Source organism: Benincasa hispida, chromosome 4 (genome assembly GCF_027475165.1).
Source record: "Benincasa hispida cultivar pf3 chromosome 4, pf3_genome.v1.1, whole genome shotgun sequence".
Taxonomy (NCBI): Eukaryota; Viridiplantae; Streptophyta; class Magnoliopsida; order Cucurbitales; family Cucurbitaceae; genus Benincasa; species Benincasa hispida.
In genome coordinates, this window is record NC_143481.1 from 48,812,181 (window position 1) to 48,838,837 (window position 26,657).

General features: G+C 33.1%; 4 protein-coding genes and 1 non-coding gene across 6 annotated transcripts; 3 read left to right on the top strand and 2 right to left on the bottom strand.

The window, feature by feature from the left end:
- Nucleotides 1-3,664: 3,664 nt before the first annotated feature.
- LOC120076230 (E3 ubiquitin-protein ligase RING1-like) lies at nucleotides 3,665-5,778 on the top strand. Its single transcript, XM_039029994.2, has 2 exons — nucleotides 3,665-4,513; nucleotides 5,069-5,778. The coding sequence occupies exon 1, from the start codon at nucleotides 3,765-3,767 to the stop codon at nucleotides 4,443-4,445; it is 681 nt and encodes a 226-aa protein (XP_038885922.1). The 5' UTR covers nucleotides 3,665-3,764; the 3' UTR covers nucleotides 4,446-4,513; nucleotides 5,069-5,778.
- A 4,694-nt stretch (nucleotides 5,779-10,472) lies between these two features.
- LOC120075351 (zinc-ribbon domain protein) lies at nucleotides 10,473-11,037 on the top strand. The gene has a single exon (XM_039028656.2). The coding sequence runs from the start codon at nucleotides 10,473-10,475 to the stop codon at nucleotides 10,809-10,811; it is 339 nt and encodes a 112-aa protein (XP_038884584.1). The 3' UTR covers nucleotides 10,812-11,037.
- CH1 (Pheophorbide a oxygenase family protein with Rieske 2Fe-2S domain-containing protein) lies at nucleotides 11,004-17,240 on the bottom strand. 2 transcript variants are annotated; one of them, XM_039028654.2, is made up of 10 exons: nucleotides 16,633-17,240; nucleotides 14,866-15,346; nucleotides 14,353-14,586; nucleotides 14,030-14,134; nucleotides 13,579-13,854; nucleotides 13,341-13,488; nucleotides 13,042-13,226; nucleotides 12,834-12,946; nucleotides 12,192-12,486; nucleotides 11,004-11,603 (listed from the first exon to the last, which is right to left on the bottom strand). In XM_039028654.2, the coding sequence occupies exons 2-10, from the start codon at nucleotides 14,941-14,943 to the stop codon at nucleotides 11,433-11,435; spliced, it is 1,605 nt and encodes a 534-aa protein (XP_038884582.1). In that variant the 5' UTR covers nucleotides 14,944-15,346; nucleotides 16,633-17,240; the 3' UTR covers nucleotides 11,004-11,432. The 2 variants fall into 2 exon arrangements, with proteins under 2 accessions (XP_038884582.1, XP_038884581.1); XM_039028653.2 differs by lacking the exon at nucleotides 16,633-17,240 and having other exon boundaries at nucleotides 14,353-14,601; nucleotides 14,866-15,228.
- Nucleotides 17,241-17,267: 27 nt separating this feature from the next.
- LOC120075350 (TRAM, LAG1 and CLN8 (TLC) lipid-sensing domain containing protein) lies at nucleotides 17,268-21,219 on the top strand. The gene is made up of 3 exons (XM_039028655.2): nucleotides 17,268-17,517; nucleotides 19,181-19,458; nucleotides 20,771-21,219. The coding sequence occupies exons 1-3, from the start codon at nucleotides 17,268-17,270 to the stop codon at nucleotides 21,083-21,085; spliced, it is 843 nt and encodes a 280-aa protein (XP_038884583.1). The 3' UTR covers nucleotides 21,086-21,219.
- A 656-nt stretch (nucleotides 21,220-21,875) lies between these two features.
- TRNAQ-UUG (transfer RNA glutamine (anticodon UUG)) lies at nucleotides 21,876-21,947 on the bottom strand. The gene has a single exon. It is a non-coding gene; the product is annotated as a tRNA-Gln (tRNA).
- Nucleotides 21,948-26,657: the final 4,710 nt, after the last annotated feature.

Genomic DNA, 26,657 nt, shown 5'->3' on the forward strand with positions numbered 1-26,657 from the left:
AACATAGATCTTTTTTACTCATTTTTTAGTCACCCAACATATAGAAATGATCCAGGTTTTTTTTATTAAAAGAAAATAATTACAATAGGAAAAACAACACTTCGAATGTACAAAATTTAATATTAACCAAGGAAAAAAACATAAAAATAAAAATAAAAATGAACAATATCAATACTAAATATTCTCAAAATCAAAAGAAACATTTGTTATTCCATCAATTGTGCCAGTTTTCTCTTCAGGAGATTTGAAAAATGTGTCACATCCAAATATGTTATATTGGATGGGTAAAATATCTCATTATCCCGGTATGAAAAATTTGCTTCCACATTTTTTCATTTTTCCTTCAGGGAGACTTGATAGAGATCAACTAAGTGTTTTGACGTACGACAGACACGTAACCACTGCCTAGTCATTCCATATCGGAAGCATTGATTTTCAACACTTTTGGAACTCTTATCTTGTGGAGTTTTTCCTTCGTGATTATGATTTTGTGTGGTTCTTTTGAAATTTGAATGATTAGAACGACCACCACGAAAATAATACTTATTTCTTCCTCTGCCACGGTCACGACCTCAACCACGACCACGGTCATTAACATTCACAACATTCGCTTCAGGGAATGGTGTTTTTTCAGTTGATCGAGATTCATGATTTTTATCAATAACTCGTTATTTTATTCGGTCACGAGAAAATATGAAATAAGTTCAAAATACTGTTTAAAACATTTCTTTTGATATTGCTAATGCAGGAGCATATCCAAAATGTAGAAAAATGTCTTCTCTAACACATTGATTTAAAATTATGGAGCCTCGAATGCATCCATTTATGATGAGTTTTAAGAAGAAAAATTGTTTTTCAATGATTACATTTTTAGGACATCCAAGTGTATTTTGGCATTGAGCACTAATGACAAATAATTATTACCATTAATATCAAATGCTACAAATTCTAATTTTATAATATTTTCATAGTAACACTATTACAAAATATTATATTTATATTAGAAATTCAATATATATCAAATATGTAAAACAAAATTTAATTTATTAATTATAACGAAGAAAGAAAAACTGACATACATTTAAGACCTACCTTTAGCAAGGAAAACAATAGGAGCTCGATATAATATTAAAAATAAATAAATGTTAAAATAAATTAAACATAATATATAAATATATGAAATAAATAAATAACAAAAGTAAATAAAATAAAAATGATGGATTTCTCCATTTTCTCCAATCTTTTTGGAATTTGCCCAATATATGTATTTCAAAACCCACAAAATGCCAGTACAATTTGTAAGTAGGAGGTGGATTATATGAACCGTCATAATGTGTAATGTCGAGACACATGAATAACACTTTGGAAAATGAGGACACGACACAAGGTCAATAAACACTAAACAATAACATTTAATAGGCATCTATTATCATAATATGTATAATATTTAGTACATTTTAAAGTATTTTTACAATTTTTAGAATCTTTTTAGATTATGTTAGAAAACATTAATTATAAAAACGATTTTTAAAAAAAAAAATTAAAAAAAACTTTATACAAATGGTAAAGAATAATTTTTAGTTGACTTAAAATAACTTTGTATCATCCCGTATTCAAAAAGGCTATTTTCTTAATAAGATTCCTCCAGGTAAAATCATCTCAAAATCATCACAGTAAAATATTTTAAACTTAATCAACATCAACATCAAAATAAAATAAACTCAATATGATCAATTTCTTTAGGCTAAATTATATAAATAAGTAATCTCTATTTTTTTTTTTAAGAAACAATATAATATTACATTTAACGTTTCGTTAACATTTCAAAATTATACTTAAAGTATAAATTTATTAAAAATACAGATAGAAATTGAGACACACGGGTGTTCAAAAATCCAACAACCCAAAAAATCGATCAATCTAACCCAACCCATGCGATTTTGATTAGGTTATCAACTTATTTGGGTTGGCTTAAGGGTTCACTTAAAGTAACCCAAGAACCAACTCGAACTTATTATTTACTTTAGTATTATATAAATTTTATTATTTTTAGATTGGTTATTTCTAACAAAACATAAAAATAGTTTTTTAGTACTTCAGAAAGAAATTTTGCATTATATAAATTTTAGTTGGTAATCTTAATTCAATATATAAAAATAATTAAATCAAATTTCTACGTATTAACATTTTATTCATTTTTAGAATAAAAATTTAAATAAATGATCGAGTAATCAGAATCAGCCTAACCCAAATATTTCATGGTTGAGTGGATTAGATTCATTTTTTAATAAAGGTTATTTGGGTTTGAAAATATTTACAAATCCAAATAATTGAGTTGAATCTAAAAAGTATTTTAACACAATACACGAAGACCCCTAGATAGTATAGTGAAGTTGTGATCTTTAATAATGTAATAATTCAATTTTTTTTGGTTTTAAGTCACTATCACACCCTACCCAAAAAAAAAAAAGAGTCAATATCACACCATGTCAAGAATATTGCAGCTTTTAAAAATATTTTCTTTTTATAATTTAACCATTACTATTATTTTAAGATCATATTTATCCCATGTGAAACGTCAATGATAATGTAAAAAAGTGAGTCTCATCTTGTTTACTCTTCCGTAATTATAATGAACTGTGGGCCTACCTCCAAATCTATAATCAAAACGCGTTTAAAAATTACATGGGACACACTACCTTTACTATTCATAATCTCATTGCATTATACCAAATTTAATTACAGTTTGATATACGTAGCTAAATTCACATATTTTCATTAACAGATTTAAGTTATTATTATTAGATAAGGAAATCATAATTGATAAATGATAACCATGAGTTTGAGAACCACGGTGATAGTTTCAATTATACATTTCAACTTTCAATTACAAAATTTGAGTTCTCAAACTTACACAAGTTTAAAATTGAATCTTTAAACTTACATAATTTTAGAAACGGTAACAAATATATAAATTTGAGGGTTCAATTTTTATCATTTGAATGTCTAATTTTATAACTATTATAAATTTGAGAATCTAATTTTAATACTTGTAGACATTTGAGGACCCAAAACTTGATGGTGTAATTGCAACGACCACAATACTTCAAGGGTAATTTTTGGATTTTGTCTTTTTTTTTTTTAATTAACAAACTAAGAAGGAAAATTTTTCTTTTTAGTCCCAAAGTTTTGAAGAATATGTGCATTTAGTCCAATTTTAAAAATGTAACTTTTTAATCCACAGGTTTATAAAAATGTATCTATTTGTTTCCTAAATTTTAAAAAAGGTATGACATTTAAAATTAGAAAAAATAGTTTTAGAGAGGATGTGATTTTTAAAAATTATTCTTCTAATTTAAAATGTAATATAATTATTTAAAATAGTAGTATAAAATTATTTGAGCGACTTTTTTAATCTATTTTTAAAAATTTGATAACTAAAAATATATATTTTATAAATTCAGAAATGAAATGGGTCTATTTTTATAAATGTAAGGACAAAAAAGAGTAAATTTTTCGGCCAAGAAAATAAGAAATAAAAAATAAAAAATAAATTAGAGTTTGTGAATTGTGATCCAAAGAAAAGGCTGCCTTGTTTGTATTCTTGAATCCGAATAGGCATATTTTCCATATTTCTAAATTAATAATTAGTATTTTTATTTCCGAAAACTAAATAACAGAAAATCAACTCCCACTCTCTTTTCTTCTTTTCTTCTTCGTTTCGCTCTCTGGTTTTTCATTTCTTGACCTTACTTTGATCTGGCATGGCCATGGATACTCTCTACGATTACCACATATGGCAACCTCAAGAAGGGGAAGGTGATCTTAATGTTACCATGTCCAATTCTCACTTGCTTCCTTGTGACTGTTTCCTTTTTCATCTTCACTTTCGCCACGTTCTTCAGTCAAATCACCCTCAAGAATTTCATCTACTCTTAAATTCCTCTCTATCTTCTTTCTTGATACCTTGCAACGTCTTTCTCGCTACTGGCTCCAGTATCCTGATCGCCGTTTTCTCTGACACCGGCGTTGCGCAAGACTTCTTGGACACGGCGGTGCCGGACGTTCTCTCCGTCGCGGCTGATATCGCATGCAATCCTCTTAATGCTGGCCGTAGGATACTTCCGTTGGCGGTGTCCGTTTTAGTCGTTTCGCCGTATAATGAACGCGAGGAAATTGGGCGAGTTTTGCGGGAATCATCGGCGCAACCGTTTAAAACGTTGCCGGCTAGTGAGACGGCAATCGAAGGTTTGAAGAATGTGGATATTGATGTTGGTGGGGAGTTGTTGATTGGGGAATGTAGAATATGTTTGGATGAACTGATGAATGGGATGGAAGTTACGCGATTGCCATGCGCTCATGTTTACCATAGAGACTGTATCGTTAAATGGCTGGAGACGAGTCATTTGTGCCCGTTGTGCCGCTACGCAATGCCACTGAGCTGAATGGATGGAATTTTTCAAGGATCAATGGTCGTAGATGATGGAATTGAATTTACAACGGGAAATGCATGGTAAAATTTTGATTGAGAATTGAATTTGATTCTGCATTTTTCTTAATTGAGCAAAATTCTTGAACCCTAGCTTGTAACCATTTTGTTCTCTACCAAAATCGCACAAGTGGATAGCGCTATACATGAATTCTACACAGATTCCATCTTCAAATAGCAGAAATTAAATTTAAGTTTGAAGTTCATTGCCGATAAAGCTACTACGCATGATACATTTCACTTGTTCTACTCCTATCTGATAGTTTCCTGTCTATGGATTTTTAGAATTTAGTGGATTAGGGCTACACATGAATCCTACACAGATTATTGCATCTTCAATTAGCAGAAATTAAGTTAAATTTTGAAGTTCATTAGCGATATGGCTACTACACATGATACATTTCACTTGTTCTACTCCTATCTGATAATTTTCTGTCTATGGATTATTAGTTCGAATTTTTTGCTTATTACACCCTCTCGCGGTTCCATTCTCTGGTCTATCATTGAAATTGTAACAACAAAATATTTTTAAAAAATGTTATGGAATTCTTATTAAACTTGTGATTCAATTTTTTGCAGGAAGCTAACCATATAGTGTATAGTTATCGTTTGTTGAGTATTGGGAAGACATGAATTGACTGACTGATGATGAAGAACCAACAACCAAGCTAGTTTTTGCTAGTTTTCAACTTAGCTGATGTAAAGAAGCAAGAAAATAAGGTGGACTGGTTCTTGAAACTCCATTGACCTTGAAACATTGAAATCAATCTAACAGATAACAGGATATGAGACATAGAAGTTCAGTTTGAAGGTTGACAACCATTTTAGGATGCTGATGAAACCTTAGCGGTCACCACGTTACATCTTCGACTGTGTTTTGAAGAACAGCTCAATCAGAGAAGATTTTGATGGGGCAAAGCCAACCAAAGTGTTGCAATCATCTTTAGGAGGGCAAAGGGGTGATGTTTTTACTCTTGTACAAGCTTTGTTCAAGGGAAATTTGAAGATAGATATTCAGACAGCAAAAAAAGATAGCTGGTAAGAGAGACAGAGAGAGCAGACGCAGGGAATATGCCTTTGCACACACTCCAGAAGCAATGCCTATAACAATACATTGCTGGCCAACGTGAGTTCATAACATTTGTGTCTCAATTAAGAAGCAAAATATTAAGAACAAGGCTTTATAGATGAGACTTTATTTTCATTACTCTGATCTATAGCCAAGGTAGTTGATCAAATATTTGAAATAGATTTTTGGACTTCTGTACCTCAAGAGCAAATCTTAAACGAAACTGTGTCCTGTTCTTCTCTGAACTACAGAAATAGCTAGAACAAAAGTACGAACAGCAGAAGACAAACTTGGGAGAAAAGCTAATTGGTACGTTTAGACATGTAGCAAAATTAGGATTTAATCAAATGGAAAAGAAATTAAAAGATGACATCATTTAGGGGAAAAAGAATCAAAAGATAGTTATTCCTTACAAAAGGGACATTTGAAGTCTTCCTTTCTTCTGTGAATTGTGATCTTCTTCCATCCTCCTATGCATCATTCTATTCTTTTGCAGGTCCTCGGCTTCTCCATTCCCCATCTTAATCGCCTCATTGAAACCCTTTCCATTCCCACAGCTTCCATCTGTTCGGCCTATATTATCGATATCTTCCACCTATTCACATTCCGGAGAGCCCCGCTAACCATTCGGGGCTGATTCTGACCACCTGAAGTTCCTGATTATCACTGTCATTGTAGTCCTCTTCCCAGCCCTCCCCCTTTCCGAACTCTATCCCTTCAAACTTCTCATCCCCTTCTCTTCTCATCCCTCTAGGCCAGTCTCCATACTGTAAGTCTTCCTCTCCAGTGCCAAAACGCGAATTGCAATCTTGAAGGACGAGTCCTACCTTCCCACATTTATAGCATAAATCGTCTTTCTCTTCACTATCAGAAGAAGAATTGCAGGCGTCGAGGACGTGCCCAAGCTTTCCACATTGATAGCAGAAATCCATGAGCTTTTCATAAGTGATAGGTATCAAAATTTCTTCCCCCATAGATCCAACTTTCAACTTCACCACTCTTCTCAAAGGCTTTTTCACATCAACACTCACTCTAACTCTCATAGTTCTTCCCCAACACATTCCTTCCTCATCGGTTTCAACCGTTTCGAACCTCCCAACCATATTCCCAAATACTATGGCCATTTTCCTCGAGAAGCAAGCCATTGGAAGGTGGTGAAAATGAACCCAGAAAGAGACGTATTGGAAGTCCAGGTCTATGAACTTGCAGGTTCCTCTTGGTGGGTGTTCGAAAACCAGCAGCTCTTTGTCAAAGAACCATGGCCCGTTTTCTAGAACCGTTTGCTTATCATTTGGTGCTTTGAATATACATAAGAAGATGTTGCAATCGACGTTTTGGATTGTGACTTCTTCTTGGAAATTCCAAACCATTGGCATCATAAATTGCAATCGATGTTAAGATTTTGCAAACTAGTGCGTTCTGTAGCTTGTTTTCTACTTCGTTTATTTGATGGTCTTCCAAGATGGCAATTGCTTGTTCGGATTCTGTTAGTTTCAGGTTTTCGAATTGGGGAAAGTTTTCTTCTTCCATGTCGAATTGCTTCAGACAAAGGAATTATTGATAGAGGATTGTTAAAGGCAAATTATGGATGGTTTATTCCTAATTTATGTTTTCCTTTTTAGTACTTTCCTTTTCTGTTATTTTCCTTTACCGGTGGTTTTTGAGTCATTTTAAATTATTTTCTATTTGAAATCCTACTTTATAATTTAAAATCCCTAGTTTATTTCATGTATTAATCCGATTTTCAAATCGTCTGGCCAGGCTTATTTTCACGACTCCTTGTTTATGTATAAAATAGTTTTTGGTATCTTTTAAACATTTAAATTTGTACAATTTTGCTACGGATTCAAATCCTAAGGTTTTCATATCATCGTGGGTCCTTACTAAAAAACATCAATTTTATGCTTTATTAACTTCTTACACTATGAGCCTTAGGGGGCGTTTGGGGCAAGGAATTGGTTATTATAGTCATAAGTTGTTATGGTTGGGTTATTGTAGTTTGTGTTTGGGTGTAAATTATTTTAGTTTTGATTATAATAGTATGTATTTGAAGTATAGACTATTTTAGTTTGAGAAGAAAATAGTGTAAAAAAGAATAAAAAAATGTTAAATGTAACATAATAAAACGGTAGCAAATAATAAATACTGTAGCAAATGGGGGTTTGAAATGAAATAGTATTGACGGTAGTTAGAGTTTTAAAATAGTATTTAATGTAGCAAGAGATAGTTATTATAGTCTTATGATAGTTCTTGTTCTAAACATCCTTTAGGAGTTCACAAACTCTCCAGATTTCACAATTTTTTGAAATTTACAACTCCACTCCTTATCGCAAATACTCCGAAGAGAATGTTTAATGTAATCTCACTATAACCTGAAAAAATAGATAGTGGCGAAATTCCTTTCTTTCAAAGTGATTTTTGCAGCTAACCATAGGAGGCCATGGACATACACATAGAAGAATACAGGGATATGATTTTTGTAAACCAACTACATTTAACTAATTCTATTGAAACTAATAAACTTTAAAGGACTTTATTAAGTCAAAATATAAGGTATTTATATATAACAAAGAAAATTATACGTCACATTCTTAGTACCTGATCATCTATCCAATCTTAATACTCATCTAATAAAGTTGAATCCATCATAACGTCATTTTCTATGTCATTGAAATCTAAATCCTCATTTATTCATTGCGGTTTGGCCGTGGTTTCCATCGTATTGGTGGTCATTTCAATCTTATAACACCTATCACTAGTGCATTGGTCGATGATCACATTTTGCACATAAGACATGTAACTAGCATTTTGGTTGATGGTCGTCTCAAAATCATAAATCATAATATTAGTACCTTGGTTGGTGGCCATTCCAGACAAGTAAAACACATCATTAGTACTCTATCATGTTACCAGTACTTTGGTTGATGGTCATCTATAGCTCAAAAAGCACACCGTTAATATCAAAGACATGTGCATACACATTTTACACTTTTTAGGTTCAAAATATCACGCTAATTAAGTGTCTTTTTTTATTCTAACTAAAGAAAAGTAGTAAATTAGACAGTGAAAACATGCAATTTTTGACATCTATCATATGTGTTTGTTGAGCACCAATATAACAAATGTGGGTTGAGGAAAGCTACTATCAATAGACTTCCGAGACCCTGCCGCATAATCAGATTGAGATTTGCACATATTTGAAAGGGTAGTGGTAGGAAGACCATTGTATAGACGGACTTGGAGAAATTGAGGGTGGTAGACTAGGAGTAAGAGAGGTAGAGGAGGTAAGGTCTAATACCATATACCACTGGTAAAAGGGAATAAAAAGAACACAAAAATAGAGATCAGTTCATTGATAGATTAAAGGGAAAAACATAGATCACGTGTCTTATAACGATAGGAAAGCAAATAACAACAACAAAAAAAAAACAACGAGTAACATATCACAAAAAAAAGGTAAATTATACTGAAATAATAATTAAGGAAAAACGATCGAGCGTGTTTATCTACCTGTAAACGTAACTAGTGAAATGTAATTTAAGGAAGTGTGTCTCATTGAATTATGCTTCAGGTTGTTTACAAAATCAATTGTGAGTCCTAAAATTTTTATTACACCTAATCATATGATCCCACTATAGGTGGTATTGTTGATTACATGCGACTTGCATCATACTTTTTCACTTTACATCATTTACCTTTTCTCCCTCCTTTGATATTTTGTTATTTATCTTTTTTTAGCTCTCGTTTCCCCCTCCCACTCTCATCACTTTTTTTCTTTACGGTCCCTATATTAAACTTTTCAATCTTCCGTCTCTTCTAAATGCCATCAACAAACCCATCAAAATCCATGAAGCTTGGACTCCCAATCTTGAATTTGAATTCTAGTTGATCCATAAAAAATTCATCAATCAATTCCTTTGCTTTGGACCAAAACCAGTCGTGCTAAGAACTTTTTGTTCAGGTTTAAGATTGCAGAGCAAAAGTATTGTAATTTTTTAAAACAAAAAAAGAATATATTATTTATTATATAAATTTTATATAATTAAATATTATATATATATATATATATATATATATTAAATTTTGTTAATCGAATACATATTTTTTAGATATATATATTTAATCTAGATTTTTTTTATTCAGGTATTAAATTTCCATTTCGATTTTCTTTTATCATTTTTCCTTTCACTCAACATAACAAAAAAGTTTGGCTAATAGACTATTGATTGAAACTAGTTCCGTGTAAACCTTACAATTTTGGAAACTATTAATTTTCACTCCAAACTAATGATTGTATATATTTAAATTCTAAATTTTCATAATTATATCAATTAACACCCTTCGTTATATTATGTTTGAATAAACATCGTGTAAAACTTAAATCTAAATTTTTTAAGTTAATTAATTTAGACTCTCAATTATTTCATTTAAAAATTATCGACGCATAAATTATAGTCATCTATTTTATCAATTTGTATGAAGAAGTCTATACATTATAAAAATTGAATCCATGAATAATTTTAAAATGTAATCTTACTAAAGAATATAAGTTTATAACTAAACGAAAGTATAAATCGACACAATTATAAAAGTTCGTAATTTAAATTGTTGCAATTATTAATTAGAGTTTAAATTGATACTCCTTCGAAAATGTAATTGAGATTTTTCTTAAAATTTCTAGGTGAGAAAATACTCAAAGTAAAAGATGGGATGTAAATAGATGTTTTCCATAAATTTTTTAGTTAGAAAATGCTTCAAAGAAAAAAAAAAAGGTTAAAACGGGCGACCGGCTGAACAAGTTGATGGAATGGAACCCCTCCGAAACCTCCAGACTCTCCTGCAACCGATCAAACCGCATCTTCCGTCCAGATAAACAGACCCACCGTCCCGCAAAATTATCAAACCCAAAACAAAATGTTCTTCTTCTTCGTCGGAGGTTTACAGCAACAAGTTCGCCAGATCATCAAATCCAGCGCCGGCCGCTGCATAAATTGCAACTCGCCGGCCGATCTCGTCGACTACGAGAAAGTTCTGAAGCTCTTCTTTGTTCCGGTGTGGCGGTGGCCGGGAAAAGAGCCATTGATGCACTGCAACAACTGTAAGCTCTTTTTCCCTCAGTCCTTCTCTCCGCCGCCAATTTCCGATCAATCGCTGCCATCTGCGGCTCTTTTACGGGCCCTTCATTGCCGTTCTTGCAACAGAGTAGTGGAGCCCGACTTCAGCTTCTGCCCTTACTGTGGCTCTTCTCTGTAACTTCCATAAGTTCTAAGTTCTCAATTGTGTAGTTAAAGAAGGCTAGGTTCTATGGCTTTTCTTGTTTACTTCTGCTTCAAATCATTTGAGATCTTTTATAGATGTGTCTGTTAGTAATCATAATGGTGTCAGATTCTGTTATTTGTTCTTGAAACCCGCTTCTTTTGGATGAGAAATTGCTGGAATTCAAGATTGAGAATGAAAAATCTTTATTAACACTGTTCAATTTCTTCGTTGAAGATACATAGAACGAACAATACTCGTGTTCATGTACTTTTACAAGCCTAAAACAATGATCTTAGGTAGTGGGCCCTGGAGAAGCGTACCAAAAGCAAAGCAGAAAGAACTTATAAAGGCAAAACCGATCAAATTTATATAGCAGTTCTAATTTACAAAGGGGATTTTGTAGGGGGAAGAGCCAACATCTTTCTGCTTTCAGATGATTTTCTACAGCTTCTGCAAAGTCCAATTGAGAGCGTTCTTCTCAAAAGTGGAAGCTGAAGGAGGAAGGAAAGGTAGGTTGGTTTTGTCTCAGCCAGCAATTTTAAGCTTTGAAAAAGAAGGGGGCTTGTATTTATGGGTCCTAAGAAGTGTTTCAAGTTAATTAAGTTTGAATACTGTTCAAGTTGATTCGCTGAAGGGTAGTTGTTTTGCTCCTTCCTCTACAGCATTTCTCCATAGCCTATATCTTACACCTAACTTATCATAAGAAACTGGCATGTTCCAAATATTTGCTCCATTAATCATTCTTTCTTGCTGACCAATGACAAGCCTTAAGTCCTCATTCAGTACCTGCATGAATAACACAAAAAGAAAGACTTCAGTGTTTGTTTCCAAATGGTTTAATTTATTATGTGCGAAGACGGCATATGCATAAATAACACTAAAAGAAAGACGTCAGAGTTTGCTTCCAAATGGTTTAATTTATTATGTGCAAAGATGGCATATATATAGTCATGGTCATGGTTACAAGAGAGTTGGAAAGTAAGTAGAAATAACTAAGGTTAGTTTAACTAACTCTAATACTGGACAGAAAATTAATAACACCAATCTTAGACAACAGAGGATGATTGTTAGGGTTTGATGAATCATCAGAGTCGATAGCCATGAAGAAGAACGCAAGGAAGGGACCTCAAGAAGACGCATGAAAATTTACCTCAGATGCCATATTATGACTTGGGTTAATTTATAATATGCAAAGATGACATATATATAGTCACGGTTACAAGAGAGTTAGAAAGTAACTAGAGATAACTAACAGAGGTTAGTATAACTAACTCTAATAAATAGTAATGGAACAATTCAAATATTTTTCTAAGATTTCTATCTTAAAACTGTCCTGGAAACTAGCTCTGGACAAATTCTGGATGAGAATTATACCTGTTCTGCAAAATGTCTCCAGAGATAGTGCATGAAGGGAATCTGCTTCAACACAGGAGCAAAATCCAGTGACATTCTATACAGTAGTCTTGTCTTCTGTCTTGTTGAAGGTAAGCACACATGAAGTTGATGAAGATGTGTTGAGCATTCTCTGGTACTTTGGCCTTCTAGTTTTCCTGGCTTGGAAATCCCTATAGTTGATAACACCATACAAGGTGGTCGAAACTCCATGTCGATTGGGTAAGGGTCCCAGTATCCTTGGAGCCCAGATGCAGGGGTTAAAAATTTCACCAAGCTGTGAGTTGGGTAGAGACAGAGTACAATAAACAGTCAGTTTTTATGACTTTTTTAACTGATAACTTAAGCTACAAATATATGCTGCATTCCACAAAAAGTAAAGAAAGTGCACTTTTTTTTTTGCCTGCTATCTGAAGCAACCAGCAAAAATAGGGAAGAGCTTGAACTAAAAACACACAGAAGTCTTTCTACCAGAGGTTAGACTTGAGAGTTTCCGAGTGTTATTTCTTATGGTTTTAGCTAAATCCATCTACTGAACATTTGAAAAATCTTTGTGCTCTGCACTTTTGTTCCGACTTGACCGCAAAGGATATTTGCATAGCTATGATATTGACTGAAATGTACCTGGGTACGCTCCATCCTTTTGCAAAAGTGGAAGTATGAGTAAAAGGTGCATGAGCAAGATCCAAAAGGTTATCTAGCAGTAATCCATGCTCCACTGGAATGTCAATGACAAGCTGCCATATGCACATACCGTTTAGCTAAAGAATTCATGCATATTCTTCATTTAAAACTCAACCGACAAAAGGAACTTCATGTTTCTGACAATTACCTCAGCATGGATTTGAAAACCAGGAGGAGGGTTTAGAGAAGGAAGATTAGCTGCTGGAGGATCATTACCTGGCCAAACCCAGATCATTCCTTCTTTCTCAAAACATGGCAGAGATTTTATTTTCACATTTAGCAGTCGCGTTGATGGCATTTTCTCACACTTGCCATCTGTTGTGTATTCCCAACCTGGAGTTTTCAACCAAATCGAATAACCCTTAGATATCATTTCTTTTTAGTTTTTGTTTCTATTAAGCCAAGCTTTTGAGTTTTTGAGTCTATATTTCTTTTATTTAGACTAACCATGGTAAGGACATTGGACTCGACCGTCGTTGACAGAACCGAGGTGAAGAGGGCACGCCCTATGAGCACATGTGTTTCTTATGCATCCAGGATTGCCATCCTTTCCTCGGAAAAGAACCCATGGTTCTTCAAAACAATCAAATGGGATCTGAAATAGATGATAAATTAGTAAGAGGGCATCCAAAGTACAGTTGAATACGAAGGATATTGGATGACCTGATCAGTAGAATTACCCTACCATTATGTCATTTTTCAAATCACTGGAGAAAGCAACAGGATACCAGAAGTTCTTCAAGCGGGGATGATACGGTTCGACGGGACCTGATACGTTCAAACTTTTCTTCGGCGATCTTCTATTTACAGAAGCATGGGAATGTGTAGAAGTATCAGTCGAGGTAGATGGGCTATCCAATTCCGCTGTGTTTCTATCTTGTAACAGCCTATCATGCACCAATTCTTCCATGTAAGCTAGTTTATCTAAAGCAGTGGCAACCCGTGCTTCAGATATATGAACCTGCAGTTGTTCACGAGTGGTCAAGACATGATAATGGTAAAAGATAGAAGAACAATCACCTCACCAGGTCAAAGAACTAACAACAAAAGGCCATTTATCCATCCTCTCAATGAACTAGGAAAAAAGCTAACTATATGTCTGGAAATATATTATTGACAAGAAAGTTTATACATACCTGTCTATGAGCTTCTGCTAATTCGTCCTGTAATCCGGCAAGCTCCTTCTTCATTGTTCCGATGGATTTATAGTCACGGGCCAGAGGATTTAGGACTTCCACAACCTAAACGCAATATTTGAGCCACAAAATTTTCAGAACAAAACACATTTCAAGAAAAAAACAACCACCAAATTACACAGCCTCTTCAAACCTAAAGGTAATTTGGTGGAAGATAAACCGAGTTAATGAGGAGGGAAGGAACCATGAAAGACTTAGAGGAAATGAATGTTAACAAAAAGCAATAGAACGAAGGAAATGAAGCAGCACAAGATTGGAGGAACCTTTTCATGAAGAAGCATGATTGCAAGAACGTCTTGCCGAGCTCGCCAATCACAATATTGAATGTCATATCTAGCCACTTCAAGAGCTTGATTAACATCTAAGAACTTCCCTTTACATTGAGGAACTTTAGTCCTCGGATCTTCCACATCAAATAGCGTTTCCCAACCACTCTTCCTCTCTATAGCTCCTTCCTCTCCAAACACAGCAAACACTCTAAATCCTCCTTTCACACTCTGAAAATTCAACACCTGACAATATCAAACCAGGAACAAAAATCTAGAACCTCAAGGCCAATCATTTACCACAATTTAACAGAACACACAACATCAAACATCTAACACCACATATTCAAGCGATTAAACCAGTTAATACACCCCATTACTAACTTGAACAGGAAACAGCCAAGCTTGGTAATCAAAAGCACTACGAGAACTAAGCTCAGCAGAAAAATGTACATTGGAGTTTCAATCGATTACTGAGATAGAGAAAAAGAAAAAGAAAAAGGAACGGACCTTCTTAAAATTGAGCTTGGGAGATTTAGAGTAAGAGATCGGCAAGGAGAGAGCGGCGGCCGTTGCTACGACGGTCATGGCGTTGTTTGAAGTGTGAAGGCAGGTGAAAGAGAGAGGGAGAGAAGGAGAGAAGTGAGAAATTTTGGTGAGAGAGATTTGATTTTGGGGATTTTTGGCGATAAGAGGCGGTTGTATTCCGCGATCTCAGCTGGCCTTCCATGGTCTGCCACGTGGAAATTAGTGGGCAGAATGTAATTACACGTGGCATGCTTAACTTCCACATGCTTCTTTTATTGTGAGAGCGAGTATCTTCCATCAGTGGGGCCCAGACATCCTGCCACATCGGATTGCGAAGATATCTTTTATCTTTCTTCTCAATTTCTCTAATCTCTTTCTACTTCCAATTTCGTGGCTTTCTCTCTCTTTGCGCTTCGTTTGAGTCTTTCATTGGTTCACCCGTCGAGTACGTAATTTTTTGTCACTGTCAAATCAAGTCCGTCCATTATTGCCTATAGGCTGTCCAAAATGTTTGTAATGATATCCAAATATCACTCTATTCATTCACACTATAATTACATAAATATTTGTAGACTCTGCTGTTCTCATTCTATTTTTAAAAGTACGTTGACGTTGAACACAATTATTAGAGATGGTATGAAAATTTTTTCATATTATTATAGTATAAGAAATCTTTTTTATGGGTAATCTGTCTAACTCCTTTTCAAAATAACGATACTTTAGTACATCTTGAATACCAACCTGAACTAAAAAAGAAAAAGAAAAAATTCAAACATATTTTTCAAAGGAAAAAAAATGTCATTTGATAAAATGTGGTTGAACCCCTAGTATGCTGAAAAGAAAAGAAAAAAAGTGACTATTTTTCTTTCAAAAGTCTTTTTTTTTTCTAATAAGTTGGTTAAATAAAACTTTAGTTAGATACAAAATTTATTTCTTGAAATTTGTCCGTAATTCTTATATATTTTCTAAATATTATAATTTATATATTGATTGATAACGATTTGATTTTTGGCTTTTAGTTTTTGAAGAAGCTTATGTACACACATCTTGGACCTTTAAATTTTTTACTTTATTATCATTGTTATTAAAATGTTAACGTGTGATGTTGATTATATTGTCAAAATAAGCAATGAGTATAAGCCAACTAGATACATAAAGGATAAACAAGCTTACATAAGGTTTTTAGTACTTCTCTAGAACCATTCTTTTATTTACACCAGCATTTTTCCATAAATAAATTTTAAATAGAACATTTATAGAAAATTTTCTAAAAGAATTGGCTTTTCAGAGTGTAGTAGATTATATTAGATTCTAAGTTCGGTTTTGTTAATGCAAAAAAATAAAAATAATAAAAATAAAAAATCATAAATTTGTATTACTGGGAAAAATAGTCCAAATGGCTGCAAGACAAAAGAGATTAAGTATCAGCGTGGTGTCAAGCTACACACAACGCTCAAGTAAGTCTCGGGATTTGTGAGTAATTTGATAGTAGAAAATAGTATCAGATTTTAGGTACACCTTCGACCAGTGATTTTAGTTATTTATATAGGACAATAATGTGTAACTGACACTGGGGTTTGTAGTTGTTTCTTTTAAAATTTTGAAACAACTGAATTAATACTCTCTAGACAATTACACTATCCCTGTAGCTTATACTTAAGTGCATCAGCTATGCAATTTCTCAATGGTTCCTTTATGAATCATCTATTGAGAATATGGATGTTTCAAACTCAATCACTTGAAGCTTACCATAGATCTTTTGAGCTCATTTTAGGCTTCTTCATAGGTACTCTGAGCTCGTTCTAGGCTCACTCAAAGCTCTTCCATGGTCTTATGAGCTCACTTTAAGCTCCCTCATAGGTCATGTTTGAGCTCAATCTCCTTCACAACTTGTTTGAGCTCTCTCATATGTCCTTTAAACTCTTTCATAGATATTTCGAACTCACTTTCTCATATGTCATTTAAACTTTTTCATGGATCTTCTGAACTTACTTTAAACTTACTCTAGATACCTTATGGATCTTCTAAGGTTCATGATGAGTCTTCAAAGCCTCTCCTAGGCTCTTAGAGCTCCATCCAATGTTTCTCAAAGCTCCCTGTTTGAAAGACCCATAATATACTTAAATTTTTTGTTAAATATAAAATCTGCAAAATCATTGAGACAGAAAAAGGGTAATTGTACAATGGGCAGAAAAGAAATGGGCCGAACAAACAGCCCATCCTTCGGAATCGCTTGATGCCCAATTCGCAAGCATTATCTGGTCACCGTTTACCGGATAGACCGGTAGCCCGTCTCCTGTCTCCGGTCTCTTCATTTCTGTTTCTGTCGATCGTTTTCTTCTCCAGCAGATATAGAACAGACGATTGAGCTCCACAGCGAATCAATGGCGGGGAGGACAGTGTTGAAGGAGAAGAGAAGGGCAGGAAGCTTCTTCTCCGCGACATTAGTGCTTTGGTCAGTCTCTCTTTGTTTCGAAATTCTGTTCGACCGGCGCTTCGAGCTGCTCTACGTCGTATTCGGAGCTCTGTTCTACCAATCCGCCAATTCGGCCATTCGATTTCTTGTTTCCAAGGATCCTCTCCTAGTCAACACCTCCGTCTCTCTCCTTCACTCCACTATCACCTCTGCTTCAGGTTCTCTGCTGCTCTTTTACCCTCTCCTTGCTTGTTTTCTTCTTCTTTGTGAGTGATTTTATATCTTCGCTCGTTTTTTTTCATCATACCCGCCTGCCTTCCTTGCTCACTGTTTGATTCTTTGTTTGGGAGTTACTTCTTCGGCTTGCTTTAAGGTTTTACTGATTGGAATAAGAAACTTTATTTGCACTATAAGAAAGACTGCGACTGGTAGTAGGTCGTGTTTCGTTATTGCAAGTTTTGTGTTGTAAATTATGTGAATTATTAGTTATTGATGTGGTTCAGTGCGTTTGCTACAGTGGGTTGTTTGAGCGAATGAACCGAGCACAAATGAATTATTTTAGAGCTCTTTTCCAGTGCCAAGAATATCTAGAATTTGTTCTTTACTCCTTATGTACCTTGGTCAAATTATAAAATTGAACTCCAATTTTTAAGTTTCAGTTCTTGAATTTTTAATGGTTTTAGTAACATATCTATTTTAGATTATGTTTCTATTTATTCCATTAGAATGTAGGGCATATTGAGGAGCCACTTTCGAATCAATTTAATGTTATAAAATCAAACATTAAATTGATTTGGAATGTTTAAGGTCATTTGGTGAAGTGATTTTAAAATTGCTTTCAAAGTGCCCGGGTCGTCCATCTCATATGGATTCAGTTAAAATAACTCAATGGACAAAAACTAAACAAAATACAGGCCAAACTTTAGAGACAGGAATTGTTTTTTTTTTTTCTTTGAAGCTTTAAGATTAAATAAACACCATGCTTCCTTCCTCTCTACTCTCCTACGTCTCGTACCCCCTTTTTTTCCGGAGATTCTGTTTTCCTATGTGTTCATCAAGTTTAAAGAAAGGTGGAAAAATACTGTCTTAATTGATAGACAAGAAAAGAAAGGTTGCAAATCACTGAACAGATGAAGTGTTGGAGATAAAAGGATGTTATAGGAAAAGAAAGCTTCAGCTGTTTCCCATGTTGATCTAGGAAAAGAAATCTTAGTAACATAGACAAGGGTCGTCCATATGATCTGTTAATCCTAATGAAGATCTCTAACCTCAATATGTCGCTAAGATCAAACAAGTCAGTTTCATTTTGCCACACTATATAAACAGTTCTTCCAGATCAATCTAGGAAAATTTCAAGCCCCCCCTGTTTTTCATTCCCCATCGATTTTGCTTGCTTCCTCTCCTTTCTTTCTATACCTATCTCTGCATTGTATGCATATTGATGCATAGATTGAGGGAAAAAGATGTCATTGTCGGGTTGATGCAGAGAACAGAAAAGGGGAGATTTTGTATTATAAAGATGCTTGCTAAAAGAATCCGAACTATGATGCGAGTAAAGGTTGTCTGTCGACCAAGAAAATGTCTAAAATTCGTCAATGATGTGAGAGATTTTTTCTTGGCTCCATTAGCAACTTCTTTATGTTGTTGAAGGTTGAGGAAATGAGGTTCAAAACTTAAAGGTAAATATTTAATTATAAGGTTTGAATAGATGTATTATTAATTCCTATTGTTCAAGATAGAGGAAAGCTGCTAGATTGGCCTTGGTTACCACATGATTTTAACCCGAAGTACTTTGATGGCTCAATATTTTCTGAATTTCGATAGTTTATCCTATTCTTTGGGCCATCTAGTTAAGTCATCTTTGCAATGATTTAAATGCAGTGCTATTTGTTTTGGTGAATCGATGGCTGAGTTATGGTTCAGAGGGGATTTTTGAGCATTCACAATTGTTTGGAGGAACATGGCCGTGGGCCTATGCAGCTTTGTGCTTCTCATGTGGATATTTTGCGTATGATCAGTGGGATATGCTGCAATACGGACTATACAGTGGCTGGATCCCTGCGATCTTGGTTCATCATCTGGTTCTTCTCATTTGCTTTACGCTTGCTTTGTATAGGAATGTCACCATCAATTATCTCATCCTCACTCTCATTTGCGAGGTATGCATTAGTTTCTTCTCGCAAAATATGCTTCGCGAATATGCTGCTTTCTTTCTTCATGTTTGCTGTCCTTTCTGGATTTAAGCATTTCTGTTACCTCCATTGACATGGACAACGACGATGTCCCCTTTTTTGACGACTTTGCCACAGGCACAAGATGAGGACTCCAAGTATTTTTCGACCGTTTCAGATTTAAGTTGTTTTTCATAGAAACGAAATAGATAGATACTTTATCTAGTGCTTTTGCCTTGAACAGTCCATCTTATCTCGTGTGGCATCCAGTTTCTATTTCTGACCTTTTTCTCCATGCACTTTCTCATTAACTTCTCTCGGCATTCACCCTTTCACATTGATCTCCTCCTAACACAATTTCTGTCACTTTACTCTTAGTTAACCATTCTCTTACTAACTCTTTTCTGTGCACATTTTCTCTCCATGTGTATACTTTCCATGACCAGTCTCTTTGTATACATCTTCGCCTATTAGTCTATTTGTTAAGTTACAAGTTTAGTCTATGAACTTTGAGCTTTTTGTCTATTTGGTCCTTGAACTTTTAAAAGTGTCTAATAAGTCTCTAAACTTTTAAGTTTGTGTCTAATTAGGTCCTTGAAATGTTTGGTCTATTGGTTATAAATTTGGATTTTGTCACACAGAACCCTAAATTTTCAATATCTTATCTAGTAGATTTGTGAATTTTAAAAATATCCTATAGGTCAAGGATATATTAGACACAAAATTGAAAATTCAAAGGTCTATTGGATACGAAATTGAAAGTTTAAAGATCTGTTATACACTTTTTAATTGTTTAGGGACTTGTTGAACATATAATTAAGTTCAAGGACTTACTAAACACTTTTGAAAGTTGATGGACGAATTAGACACAACTACAAAAGTTCAATAATTAAACTTATAATTTAACCTAGTCTATTTCTGCACAAGCTCTCGCTGTCTTCTCTCTTTTTTATATGGGTTAATTCTACACAATCTCTCTTAATATGTCTCCCCACACACATCACCTCTCACTTGTTTTCTTGATTGATTTATTGATCTGGCGATGCACACACATATACCCATATATAATGCTCAATCAAAGAACATGCCTTTGAGGGGGAAAATAGTCATCTTAGTTAGCAAATGAAAGAGATCGAACTCGTACTTTCTTTGCCCGTTTGGAAGGACTCTGGAGGCCAAAACATCAGATCTATTCTTAGAATAACCATACTCTATTAGAATCAAACCAAGTTTTCATGTCATTTTTTACTACCAGCTTTTAATATCCAAAACTGAAACAAGAATCGTTCTGATGTTCCAGATGCATTCTATCTTTCTCCACGTAAGGCGATTGCGAAGGATGGCTGGTGTTCGTGACGCCAAGAGCGTTATCGTGAAAGTTGAATGGATTCTCAACTGGCTAACGTTCGTTTTCGCAAGGTTTGTTCCACACATTCTCATTACTGCCAAGCTCATCATGGATGCTTCCAAGTTCGATAAAGGCATCGAGCTGCCGCTTGCACTGTCTGGGATGGCCGGCATGAACCTGCTGAATGCTTTGCTCGGAATGGATCTCTTAAGCGCTGTAAGGAAAGAAAGTTATTACCAGAAAACTGATCACTCTCATCATGAATGAACGAGGACCAACTTTGGTGGAAATTATTGTATTTGTTCTTTTTATTATATTATGGAAAAAGAGCTTAAAAAACCATTTTTTGTCCCTAAACTTTCATGAAAGTAATAATTTAGTCTCTAAACTTTAGTTTGTAATGATCTAGTCCAACTTTCAATTTTATAACAATTTAGTCCCTAATGCAAAAAAAAATATCAAAATTTGACGTCAATTTTATTATTTCATGATGTATACTTTGTATTTTATAAAAATATTGAGTCTGATTAATTTATTGTTACACATTTTAAAGTTGAAAAATTAAATTGTTATATAGTAAAATTTAGGGACTAAATTGTTATAAAATTGAAAGTTTAGGTACTATATCGTTACAAATTAAAGTTCAGGGACTAAAAAATTTTACAAAAATTTAAGGATTAAAAGTGATTTTTAACCGAAAAAGAATGATAAAAGAGGAGAAACTTATGTAACACGGAAGAAAAATTGGTGTAATATCAGTTTAATATTTAGTTAAAGAAATTTAGTACTATTAATATTGATGTTAATCTAGTTCCTTAGGCTTTTAATATTTTTAAGGCTATAGAATGAATCTATTTTTTTTATTCTAGGAATTTGCAAGTGTTGTAATTTTTACCTTTTTATTTAATTTATGAAAAATTTAATAACTAATTTTCTTAGCTTTTGGTCTATTCTGTCCTCTATCAAGTCCATTAAATTTTCCTAACTCTTAATGAGAATTAAGAGATCTGTTTTAGCTAAACAAATCTAGTAGGATAAATATGAAAAAAAAAAAAAGAGGTCCTACCGGGAGTCGAACCCAGGTCGCTGGATTCAAAGTCCAGAGTGCTAACCACTACACCATAGAACCCTCTCTTGGGAGGTCCGTTAATCGCATTGTTCAAGGGATTGTTCAGTTTAGGGTTTCTGAAAATGTATTATACATTTTTATATAAATTAATAAAATTAATTTCAATAATTAACTTTTGTTTGTTAATTTATCTTTATTACATTAAGTTATTAAATCAATTTTAAATCATTAAAATTTAATTAAATTTACGTATTCACCCTCTAATTTAATATATTTATAATTAATTAAATTTTTTATATTACACATTTATATTATCAATTTTTATGGAAATTACTGATAATTAATTTAAATATCTTTTTTTTTTTTCAGGTAGCTAATTATTTAATGTCAATTATAAGTCTTATATTATAAAAGAAGTTGATATAAATTTATTGATTTTAAATCATCAAACAATGTTTTTAATTTTTAAAAAATAACTATAATTATAGATTAGAACTAGAAGTACAAGTGTACAATTAAAAATAATTAACTTATTTTATTATTAATTAATTAATAAATATTTTTTAAAGATTAATTCATAAATTTATTAAATAATTTATGATGTTAATATATATTACCAATAAAAAGAGATTTAAGCAAATATAATTATGGTTATTCATATTTTTTTAAAAAAAATTATGATTTTTCATATTAATTCATAATAATAGAATAAATTATTATATTAGCATTATTATCAATAAAGTTAATTATATATATCAATTATAAATTTAATTTGTACATATTTATAAAAATTAAATAAATTAACCAGTATCAACAAAAATAAAAAGTAAGAGAGGAAGAAAAATCATTGGAAATGGAGAAAACTCATTTATTTGGGTGATTATGAAAAACCTCCATGGATGAAAATATAAAATGCTTTAGAATAAGATATTCTCATTCCTAAGATTGAAAACTTGTACCAAATATGGTGATAAAATATCATTTCTCATTCCCACCTCTTTTTTCCATAAACCAAATGTGTCATAAATGCTTTGTCTTTAGGATCTTTTTTTATTACCTAAGGAAAAAAGTGTTTTTAAACCGAAGTTATTTTTATTTAAGCTCTTTTGATATGGTTTGTTCAAAATAAGCTTTGAAAATGTTTCTATTTTGAGCAGTTATCAAACACGTCAATTTTTTTCTTTTCAAAACGACTTAGTTTAAGATTAAATACTTGAAAAGTTAAACCAAATATTTCTTAAGACTTTTTTACTTACAATTTCTTTCTTTATATCGAGATGAATTACTTGTTATATTTTCATCACCCAGTATATTTTCATTCTTTTGAAATTGTAAACATAAAAATAAGTTTACGAGTCTATTTAATAGTCATTTTACTCTTTTTTTTTTTAAGATTAAACTTAAAATCACTATTTTCTCTCCTAAGTTTTTATGTTTTGTTATCCAATTTGATTGTGTTCTCAAAAAGTAAAGTTAAGTTTTGAAGGCTAAAACTAGTTTTCAAAAAGTACATTTTGCTTTTAAAATTTGATTAACAATTTAAGTATTTTCATAAAATATGTGAAAATCATACTAGAAAAATTAGAAAGAAGCAAACATAAATTTAAAAAAAGAGAAGATTAAAAATGAAACCATTATTAAATAGGATTTACTTCTTTTTTTTTTTTCACTTTTCAAAACCTAACTTGATTTTTTAAAAAAACATAAAAGGATAAACTCATGAGTAATAAAAAAAAACATAGAAAATGGAAAACAAATAGTTATTGAACAAAACTTAAGTTTTTTTGGCAAAATTAATCTAATAAAATAGATTCAGTCTTATTTTGCATATGATAAAAACTAGATTTGTTTGTTATCCTTTTACTTGATGCCTTCAATTGATTTTTTTAGTTATTTTTAAATAAAAAAAAATGTGCCAACTTATTTATAAATATAATAAAATATTGTTATTTATCAGTGATAGACCGTGATAGACATCTATTAGTGTCAGTGATAAAAAATGCATCGCGATCTATCACTGATAGCAGTGACATTTTGCTATACTTAAAAATATTTTTAGCAGTTTTACCATTTAAAACAATTATCTTTTCTTTTTTCTTTTCTTTTGGAAAAGAATCCATTTATATTCCTAAACTTTCACAAAATATCACTTCAAACCTCAACTATTAATTGTATCATTTTAACAAGGGTTGACACGATAAATAGCAAATTTTAAAGTTTTATTTGTAAAAATACCAAAAAAGTTTTCAAAACCGTAAAAATAGAAAAATAATTTTTTAAATAAAAAATATTAATTAGAAAATACCCAAAGTACCCCTATAACTAAAATTATAAAAACCAACAGCACAAACTAAAACAAATGAAAAAGAGTTAACACATTCAAATACACTGTATTTTAGATGTTACTATTAAATGAATCATACCTTGTCGAACACCTTTAACCTTGCCAAACTTCCACAGAAAAATTTTACCAAAAATCCCATAAAACAGCCTAATACTCACCTGACCACATGGCAACAATAGCGATGATGACTTGTAGATAATGGCAAAAAAAGAGATTTAAGAAGAAAAAGAAAACGAGGAGAAGAGAGTAAATGAGACTTCCGATGCTACCCTTTGTGATGACGGCAGTCTCGACATGAACGACGGCATGAGGCGGTTGACAGCGGTAGTCTCAGCACAAAGTGTTGCTGATTGTCTTCACGCGAAGGAGGAAAAGAAGGCTAAATATTGAAGCTTTGTGCGGCATTGTAAAATTAAACTTATACGGTGTTTGGCTCACCAACATAAGTTGAGTTGAGTTGCTAAAATACACCAACTCAATATTTGGTCCACCAACTTTAAATTTTGGTGAGGTTGAATTGGTATATTTTACCAACTCACCCATCCTCCATTCTAATGATTTCAATGGCTCCACCCATCAATCACTGTCGGCAGCTATCGCTGCCACACTCCAAAAATCGACTCCGAGCTCCGATAACCACCTCCGATGATAACTCTGATGACCAACTTCGACGACCACCTTCGCGCAACCAACTCCGACGACCAATTCAGGCTCCGACAACCACTTTCGAGTGCAAACTCTGATGAAAATCAACTTTGATGACCATTCGAGCGACCAACTCCGACGACCAACTCCGGGCTTCGACATCCACCTCTGACGATAAACTTGTTGGGTTTTTATGTCCTAAAACTCGAAATTGTAAACAATAAAACTTATTCTGAAAATTCAATAAAGTTGTTAAAGATCCATGACTATTATATGAGTACTTGAACTTTATGGGGAGACATAAAAGTGAATCAGGTTCAAGTAAATAGTCAAAATAGTCTATATTATATGAATAAGGTTGGGTGCCTTATTCTGGTAACATTATCGGATGCGGCCCACTCTGTAGTTGTTACAAGGAGTTGTAAAGTGCTACTGACCCTAATTCGTACATGTGATGACATGAGGAGTGGGATTGTCCTATGCAATGAGTTTGCACAAAATCGGACCACGAATAAGTCACTCTTACTTTATAATGTTGTTTACTGTTTAAGACTAACTATTTTACAACGATGACCTAGGTAACTTGACCTTAATTCTGAGCTAACTATGAATTCCTGCTTATTCGAGATTATCCTTAGATTTGCATAAGTGAGGATTGGCTCAATAGCACCGGCTCAATAAGCTTCCAATTTCAGGGGTAAGATTGGGTAGATAGCTGGGGACATAGAGTGCAAGATAGAATCCATTCCTATCTGCTTTCAGAAATAGTAGAGAGGTTGTTCCCTTAAGCGGACTCTAGGTCTTGAACAAGGGGTCCCACCCTCTCATTGGCCGGAAAGAAACTCGGTTTGATGATCGGATCACAAACCAATTGTTCATTAGAGGATCGGTGGGATTTAAAGAACAAGAGGTAATCTTGAGAGTAAAATAGCCTTTTGACCCAGCCGTTATTACGAACAATCTGTGAAAGGTTAACTTACTAATCATGGTTATATCGAGTGGACACAATATATCTACAGTGAGGGGAGTGGAACAATCTGTGGAACTAGTGGAGTGACCCAATAGCTAACGAATGAGGGTTAATTCGGTGTAAAGAGTTTAGCCAATTAATGTTGGATTATTGGAAGCCCATGATCTGTAGGTCCACTAGGTCCCCTACTAGCTCACAAACGGATTAGCCTTGGAGTAGCGTGATAAATTGATTTGAAACATTAAAATTAGATAAGGGAATTAGTAATTATATTTGATATAATTACACGTTTAATTTTGGAATTAAACGAAATTGAAGAATTGGTTAATATTTAAATATGATTTAAATATTCATGAATAGGGATTCATGATAGTGGAATTGATGATTAATTAAATTAATATTTGATATTAAATTAATTGAAATTAATTAAATCGTTTAATTAATTATTGAATTAATTTTTGTAAAATTAATAAAAACTCGATTTTAATTAAAGAATTAAAATTGAAAAGTTATTTTTTTTAATTTTTAATATTGGAAAAGTTTCAAAATTGAAAAACAAAAAATGAGAAAATGAGAAAAATTGGAAAAGTGGGAATTTCCCACTTCCTCCTAGCAACTCATTCATGGTACCACCATTGTTACAACTCAAATTCTCAGGCATGAGCTGGAGTTCATGCAGGATGTTGATTTGCATGAAAGTCATGCAATATAACAACGAGATCTGAGTAGAAATGGGAGAGAAATCGATTGCATTTTGTTGAAAGAAAGTGGTTGAAGAAGTGTTCTTCACACTACTGAAAAATCAGTTTTT

Excerpts from the sequence above, each read along its gene's own strand:
- LOC120075351 (XM_039028656.2), top strand. The coding sequence starts at position 10,473 with ATGTTCTTCTTCTTCGTCGGAGGTTTACAGCAACAAGTTCGCCAGATC.
- LOC120076230 (XM_039029994.2), top strand. The coding sequence starts at position 3,765 with ATGGCCATGGATACTCTCTACGATTACCACATATGGCAACCTCAAGAA.
- LOC120075350 (XM_039028655.2), top strand. The coding sequence starts at position 17,268 with ATGGCGGGGAGGACAGTGTTGAAGGAGAAGAGAAGGGCAGGAAGCTTC. Across the intron at positions 17,518-19,180 it reads CACTATCACCTCTGCTTCAG|TGCTATTTGTTTTGGTGAAT; the intron begins GTTCTCTGCTGC and ends ATTTAAATGCAG. Across the intron at positions 19,459-20,770 it reads TCCTCACTCTCATTTGCGAG|ATGCATTCTATCTTTCTCCA; the intron begins GTATGCATTAGT and ends CTGATGTTCCAG.
- CH1 (XM_039028653.2), bottom strand. The coding sequence starts at position 14,943 with ATGACCGTCGTAGCAACGGCCGCCGCTCTCTCCTTGCCGATCTCTTAC. Across the intron at positions 13,227-13,340 it reads AGTCCAATGTCCTTACCATG|GTTGGGAATACACAACAGAT; the intron begins GTTAGTCTAAAT and ends TGAAAACTCCAG. Across the intron at positions 11,604-12,191 it reads GGAGACATTTTGCAGAACAG|GTACTGAATGAGGACTTAAG; the intron begins GTATAATTCTCA and ends TTATTCATGCAG.